Source organism: Octopus sinensis, linkage group LG3, assembly GCF_006345805.1.
Source record: "Octopus sinensis linkage group LG3, ASM634580v1, whole genome shotgun sequence".
NCBI lineage: Eukaryota > Metazoa > Mollusca > Cephalopoda > Octopoda > Octopodidae > Octopus > Octopus sinensis.
This window is the reverse complement of record NC_042999.1, coordinates 44,535,795-44,544,248: the sequence shown is the minus strand read 5'-3', so window position 1 is coordinate 44,544,248 and position 8,454 is coordinate 44,535,795. Positions and strand designations below refer to the sequence as shown.

At 34.1% G+C, this 8,454-nt stretch overlaps 2 protein-coding genes across 3 annotated transcripts in view; one reads left to right on the top strand and one right to left on the bottom strand.

The window, feature by feature from the left end:
* Positions 1 to 5,703, bottom strand: part of LOC115209128 (zinc finger CCCH domain-containing protein 18) — a 44,942-nt gene extending 39,239 nt beyond the window's left edge. For both annotated transcript variants that reach the window (XM_036500956.1, XM_029777273.2), the window contains exon 1: positions 5,563 to 5,703. The gene's annotated coding sequence lies outside the window, so the exon portion shown is untranslated. The remainder of the gene's footprint in view (positions 1 to 5,562) is intronic.
* LOC115209129 (beta-catenin-like protein 1) overlaps positions 5,678 to 8,454 on the top strand; it is a 35,364-nt gene continuing 32,587 nt past the window's right edge. The window contains exon 1 of the mRNA XM_029777274.1: positions 5,678 to 5,815. Coding sequence (XP_029633134.1) covers positions 5,786 to 5,815 — 30 coding nt within the window. The 5' untranslated portion in view covers positions 5,678 to 5,785. The remainder of the gene's footprint in view (positions 5,816 to 8,454) is intronic.

The following is an 8,454-nucleotide window of genomic DNA, read 5'->3' as shown; positions in this document are numbered from 1 at the left end:
TTGCACATGTATATATAAGAATTCTTTGTTTACGTTTAATATTTTGAAAGTGAATTTAACAATGTACATTGTAATAATGGGGGATTAATACTGCATATTTACTCATTTACTTGTTTCAGTCATTTGACTGCGGCCATGCTGGAGCACCGCCTTTAATCAAGCAACTCGAACCCGGGACTTATTCTTTTGTAAGCCCAGTACTTATTCTATCGGGCACTTTTGCCGAACCGCTAAGTAACGGGGACATAAACACACCAGCATCGGTTGTCAAGCAATGCTAGGGGGATAAACACAGACACACAAATACACACATATATATATATATATATATATATACGACGGGCTTCTTTCAGTTTCCATCTACCAAATCCACCAACAAGGCTTTGGTCGCCCCAAGGCTATAGTAGAAGACACTTGCCCAAGGTGCCACACAGTGGGACTGAACCCGGAACCATGTGGTTGGTAAACAAGCTACTTACCACACAGCCACTCCTGCGCCTATTTATTTATTTCTTTTCAATTATTCATGGTATTTACAATTAGTTTTAGTCATTCAGTCTTCAATCAATCAACCGTAACAGAGACAAAGAAATTCAAATTTGATAACCAATTAGATTTATCTTATGATTAAAAATAATCGCTCCCTAATCCCTGATAGATTTAAAACACTAAAATATTAATATATAACGTATATATGCATGTTGCTTCTATTTGTTGCCCACACGCATGGACTTAGGTGTATGAAGAAGAAGAATATTGTAATAACCCTGGTCTAGGTGTATGTTATATATATATATATATATATGGATATATTGACTGTGATTTTAAAATTTGTACGATTAAATCTCTCATAACTATTTGGTTATCTTATATCGTAGTATACAATATATTGGAATCTACTATATGTATTGTGAAGTGAAGATTACACTGAATCTAATATTATTATTATTAATAAATATAATAATGTGTATTCATGAATATAGATGTGTATGTTCCAGTATATATGTATATGATTAATTGTCTATATGCTTGTACGTATGTTTAATTGTGCCTATTTATGTATTTATGTACATGTATAGGTGTATATATTTTGCTTATGTATATATGGATATATATATATATATATATATATATATATATATATATAATATATATATATACATATATATAAAATTGTACGTGTATCCTGTTTCATGTATATATTTATATTTTGAAAGTACTTTTTAAACTCTGACGAGGCCTATGGATATATATATATATATATATATTTTTTTTAACTGCCTACAACCTCAAAATAATTGATAAGTATAGGCAGAGAAAATTACTTTTTTCCATAGTCTGAAACAGCTGTAAGGAATTTTAATGATTCTAACAATTTATATTAATGTTTTTTAATAAATATTTGTATTCTTATCTTAATTGTATTAAATTTTATACTGTATATATGCATGTTATTATGGTTGTAGTTTAGTTAATTAAATAAGACGTTATAATATCCTAAAGATGATAAACCAACTAATGTGTTTCTCCATTTTCTTATTTGTAATATATATAAATACATACATTTATGTATATAAATACACACACATATATACATATACACACACATATATACAGAGATATATACGTATGTACATACATATATACAAAGATATATACATATATACTAATGTACATATATATATATATATATGTATGTATATTGATACATACATATATACAAAGATATATACCTATGTACATTCATATATACATATATATATACATACATATATACAGACATATACATATATACATAGGTAAGCGTGTGTGTGTGTATATATATATATATATATATATATATATATATATATATATATATACACATACATATCCCTATATGTGTTTGCATGTATATACATATCTTTATATACAGATATGTATACCTATATACATATAAATGCATGCTTTTTATCCATACTCATCACATAACCTCATAGTGCATCCTTCCTTCATACATTACATCTGATTCTTCTCATCTCCAATTTTTCCCTGAATACATTAGTATTTTATGATGCAGTCATACTGATGTTGCATGTCCAATTGTGCATACTAGCTTTATCCCACTCTAGTTTTTGCATGTACTCTGCATTTGGAATCCTTTATACAAGCATCACAGAACCAGCTTTCATTATGAGCAAAAGTCATTTTTGTGTCAATAGAGTTGACAGCTTTCTGAATTTTCCTCTTATTTGTATTCTGGTAACTACACCTTCAGATCATTGCCCTCCACTGCTAGTTAGGTAACCTATGTAGCAGAAACTGTCAACTGCCTCTGAGAAGTTTCTAGTGAGAAAATCTATTTTACATGCATTCTTTAGTTTTATGAGTCTTGTGCATCTTCCATACATAAACACTGGTTTTCTCATTAACCTTCCATTGCACCTCTTGCATGTCCATAGTTTGCACTTGATACATCATACAGAATTCCTGCCTACACCTTTCCTACATATCAAGCAGAACCATTTACTTGAAGAAAGCAGAGTTCTGTCAAAGGCTTTTTCCAACTCATCAAATGCCAAGTACTCTTATCTAAATGCTTCTGTTACAGTTGTCTGACTAAGATGGCATCAGTAATTCTTCTCCTTGGCACAAAACCAAACTGAATCTCATCTAGTCTAATTCTGTTCCTAAAGTAATTAATTGGGCAATAACCCTCTCCTAACTTTCATGACCTGGTCTAACAATTTGGTACCTCTATTATTATTCCGAAGGCAGCTGCTTTATTCTTGTAACAGCTGGCTATATATATATATATATACACACACACAAATAGATATTAGTATGTGTGTGTGTCATCATCTTTTAATGTTTATTTCCTTTGTTGACATAGGTTCTTAGAAAGGTTGATAGCATCTGATGGGTCCAAGGGTTGCATTCTTCACAAATGTCTCTCTGTCACGGTTACTACAGCAGGCAGCCAATCACTTTACATAGTGTACTGGGTGGCTTTTTCACATCTGCACTAGTGAGATTGCCATGTAGCTTACAAGACTAAGATCCCTTTGAACTGAATGGTGGTTATATGCAAAGAGATAAGAAAGGGCCTGTTGTGAGGAGCTACATGGCTACTTATATAATAAAGAAAAATGGGTGGGATAAATGGGGGAGAGGGAGCTGAAAAAGATAAAATAGTGGTGATGAAATGTTTGTATGGACCCTGAGGGTAGAAAGTGAATACAAGTGGGAATGTTGGTAAGTCTAAGATGCGAGCATGTATGAAAATGAGGGAGGAATAGAGATGAGGAATGCACGAGGTGGTAGATATAATGACTGAATAACAAGGGTGAATGGGTAATTGATGATAAATATTTGCTGGTGGGAAGGCAGAGAATAGTAGGTGATTGGGTAGAGTTAGTGAATGGTGGTCAAAGGTTGTGGGGAATCAGTGATACAAGACTTGAAGGGGAAGACAGAGGGAGTAGTGATGGTGACTGACATAGCAGAAGGAATGAAAAACAGCAGAATAATAATAATAGTAAAACGGAAGACAGGAGAAGGATGACAGAGATGGAAATGAGAGTGGGTGGATAGGTTGCAAGGGGATGAGAGAAGAGGCAGACAGTACACAGGAACAGAGATTAATGTAAAATGTGAGTGAAGGACAAAATTAAAAACAAAGGATGAATGACAAATGAAGTAGTGAAAAAAATAACTGGTATTACAGAAAAAGATGCAATATGCATTTCTGCTCTCGTTTAATTACAGAATCAAAATACAGCACTTAGGTTGGTCAGTGATAGAGGTGATGGGTGGTGCTTTAGGAGGAAAAACATTGGGCAAGGGACCTAGTTGTATGTATGTACATGTGCATGTATTTAATATATAATCATGTTCCCAAATTCTCAATTTTGCCATCTATCCTTTATCAGCTCCTCTCTGAGGTTCACTATCAGCCTTCACTACTTAGTCTCATGTCTTCTTAGGTCACACTCTTCCACAAGTTCCATCCACGTTAAGTGATCAGCACTTCTTGAAACAGCTCTCTCCAAACATGTACCAACAGCCTTCTTTCTTACATGCTAAATCAGATCCCTCTAACGTGTGTGTGAATGTCGATAGCATTGATTGGATGGTTTAACAGTTTCTAACGAGTCACCAAACTGTGTCAAGTCCCGATTTCTGCAGCATGATGCCCTTCTTAGCATCAACCACTTTGCAAAATGTATTAGATGCTTTTTTTCGAGGTACCGACAAATAACTGACAAGTCCCTTCGACTGACTGGGGGTGTATATTAAGGGAAGTGGCTTTAAGCTTGGTATTGAGAGACTATTTAACACAGGGACGGAAACAGGTGTCTTGCTGTGGAGGAGATACATGGCTACCCTAAATAGAAAGAGAGAAAAACTATGTTGGTGATGAGATGTCAGGACATACCTTCAATGTATAAGATGAATATAAGATAGGGAAGAATGGGCAAGTTCGCAAAATTGTGAAAAGAGAATGAGAAATGGTTACAGATGGAGGTAGATGCGAATACATGAATGATGAACAAGGGTGGAGGCGTGGTCGATGATCTCAGGGGTTTGGGAGGAGCTGAGGGTGAGTGTGGGTGTGTATCTCAAATGTAGCTATAAAGGTCTATAAAATATCACATAAGATTCCCTTAGAAAAAAAAAAGTGAGCAGCAAATTCATTGCCAGGATAAAAACCAAGTGTCTGCTGCTATACCACCAGAGAGACTTGCCGACTTCCAAGTGTCAAATTAGAAGCTTTAACTTCGACATGCGAAAAAAAAAACGTTTATGCGATCCAAAATTTAGAAAAATATGACTCCTTTATATGAGTAGATACATTATTTTCATTCATCCAACTTTTCGATTATCTTTTGGGTAATTGAGATGGAATTCTTTGCCCGGTTTAAGTACATGATCGTAGCTGTTTCATTGAGATATGTCTTCGACGTGATATTCATCTATAAACCTAAGGAGAGCTTTATTTAGTATTGAACAGTTGAACAAAAGCCGGATCTGTTCATAAACATAGAAGAGTGATATTGAAGGGACGTTACTCAAGTCATCGTTGACCAGTTGTATTGTGACTGATGTCAAGTATTTTGTGTATTAAAACAAAAATTCAATCGAATAAAACAAAAAAAAATCTTTAAAAAATATCTAAAACAGATATCAATATGTTAAAAAAGCAAATTCTTGCAACAAATAATGGTTTTGTTTATTAATAAACTAATTACTACAATCAACGTGTGAACACCGAATATATACTGATCTCATGCCGCATAAACTGAATCACATTTTCTCTTTGCAATTGAGATTTAACATAATCAAAAAGCTGTATTTTATTTTATTGAACAGAAAACAAAACGTTATTCGAATAAACATGTATATATAATTGCACAGTATATGCCCTTAGCTGCAAAGGAAAGAAACGATGTAAATATGTAAAGAAGAAGTGAAAAAAGGGATGATTAGGTAAAAAATATTACATGGACAATTCATTTTCATACTACCCTGCTTTCAAACACACAGAAAACGTAGAATTTCCTTGTATAAACACCGACTTACCTCTGAAAATAATGTCTGCGTAGCGAATGATAGATAGCTTATAAGCAAGCCAAATATTTGCACATAAAAGTTGTGTTTTATCCAATTAATTGTAGCGAAGAGTTGTAGAATCATACAGTACTTCTGTCTACTCCTCGGAGGTCGCCATTGGAAAAATGGTGATTGGTTTAAATGTGGCACGTGACTATATTACGCATGCGTAATTCTAGTTGATGCAGTCAACATGGATGTGGGAGAATTGCTCTCTTACCAGGTGAGCCTTGTCAGACTACATGCTGAATTTTACTTACTTGCAACTAGCAAATTATGCTGGTGTCTCTCACAAATATCATAAGGAAATTTAAATATTTACAGTTAAGATTTCCTCAGTTCACTGTTTTTGTTATTATTTTCGATCTTACAGAATATTTCTAAGTAGAATTGTTTTTTTTTTTGATGGTTTATATTATTTTAATAATTTCATTTTTATGGGGTTTTTTTTTTTAGTCTTTTAAATTTCCTTTTCTTTTTATATATATAATTGAAATAAAATTTACAAAATAAATTTTGCCTCAAAGATTCCTTTACAAAATATTTCCGGATTTATATTATTATAACTAGTGGGTTTTTATTTTATAAAGTTGGGGAGACATCAAAGAGATTAGATCTGAAATCACTCGTCCCTAGAGCTGATCTTAATTTAATTAAATTTCCATATGCATTATCTAATTGCATTACATGTATAATCTGGAATTAAAGCAAAAATAATCAGCTAGTTACCAAATAAATGTCTCCTTAATTATTTATTATAAATGCAATAGTCAAATGTTTACAACCGGTTAGAATTGAGAAGGAGCTTCGATTATCCGAAAATATAATTTGATTTCACGATTTACTACGTAAATAAAGCTTCTATCATTCTAAATTTCTCTCTCTATCTTCTGCCATTCTGTGTTCTCAATGTTTATATACACCAGCATCACTAAAATTGATTTAGCTGGCTACTGGGTCGTGTCCCAGTTTCCTTTGGTTGTTATAAGAAGTCTTATTTGACTATCTATCTTCATAAATCACTTTTTCCTTTATTGATTGTCATTAATATTAAGTTATCAAATAAAGACATAACGTTTGTAAATACTAATGCCTTGAGGCACGACACGTGCTGGAGTTATGGCTTATCTTGTAGAATATTTACCGCTTTTTAAAACAGTGACCCTCACGAACGAAACTAAACACCATGAAATAAAGGTGGAATCGTTAGGGCGTCGAATTAACTACCTCACTGTATTTATTCCAGATCTTTACGTTCTGAGTTCAAATCCCTTCGAGATCAAACGATTATTTCAAATACGAAATATGCGTTCAAGCTCCTTCTGAGTAGATTTTTACCTTTCATCATTCTGGGATTATTGTGTAGTACCACACTCCCGACTTTGATTGAGCAGATCTATGGTCAAAGTCGTTCCGGTCATGATCGTCTTTTGAGATTGTTTATTTTGGGCGACATTATCCAGTTTGTCCTTCATTACAAATAAAACGAATAAAGCGTAAATTGACATTGGCTGCTCAAAGTTCTAAGGGTAGATAAACCACGTACTAGTCAAGAAGATCAGTTTAATCGAGTATTATGTGTGTGTGAGGATACTGGTATAGTCGAATGGTCAAGAAGTTCGCTTTGTATTCACGAAATTCCCTGCTCAATCTCCTTTCATAACTTCTTGGACGAGTGAATCTTAACATTGCCCGTGGTAGACTAAAGCATAATGAGTAAAATTAAGTAGATGAAAACTGCGAATATTTTCCAGATGGGCTTTGCCTGTAAACCTTGTGATACACTATGTCATTCTGATTCTACTCTAGGATTACCTTAGTGTACCTGAAATATTTAGCTACTTCCACAAATTCAGTTATTCAATGAGCATTTAATTCAGTCGATTGAACAGTGAATCTCAATTGCTGAAACCGACTCAGATCTGTTTATTGTGCTAGTATATATATATATAATCCTTTATTTTTTTTACTTGTTTCCCCTCATTTAACTGCGGCCATGCTGGAGCACCTCCTTATAGGGTGTTAGTCGAAGAAATCGACCCCAGGACTTAGTCTTTATAAGCCTAGTGCTCATTTTATCGCGAACAGCTACGTTACGGGTTACGGGGACATAAACACACCAGCATCGATTGTCAAGCGGGTGGCGGGTCGGACAAACACAGACATATATATACGACGGGCTTCTTCCAGTTTTCATCTACCAAATCTACTGACAGGGCTTTGGTCAGCCTGAGGCTATAGTAGAAGACTTGCCCAAGGTGTCATGCAGTAGGACTGAGCCCAGGACCATGTGGTTGGGGAGCAAGTTTCTTACCACACAGCCACACCATACATACATATATATATATATATATATATATCAGAACAATTTGATTCAAACTCCTTGGAGTTGCAAGCATGTCACTAGTCTTTGGCTGTCGGAGTTTGACTCCAATGGCCGAAGACTAGCGACATGCTTGAAACTCAGAGTACCAAGGTGTCTGAATAAAACTGTTTTGATTCATACGTGTAACTCCCAATAAATGTGTTACCTACTCACTTGTAATCATTGTCATCACTTAAGGTCTATTTTCCATGCTGGCATGGGTTGGACAGTTTGACAGGAGCTGGCTAGGCAGAAGACTGCATCACACTTCGCTGTATGGTTAATAAGTTAGATTCTCAACCACATGGTTTCAGGTTCAGTCCCACCTCATAGTACCTTGGACAAATGCCTTCTACTATAGCTCCAGACCAAACAAAACCTTGTGAGTGGATTTGGTAGATGAAAACTGAAAGAAACTTACTATATGTATGTAAATATATATCTATCTATGTATATATACATATATATATATATATATATATATTATATATATATAT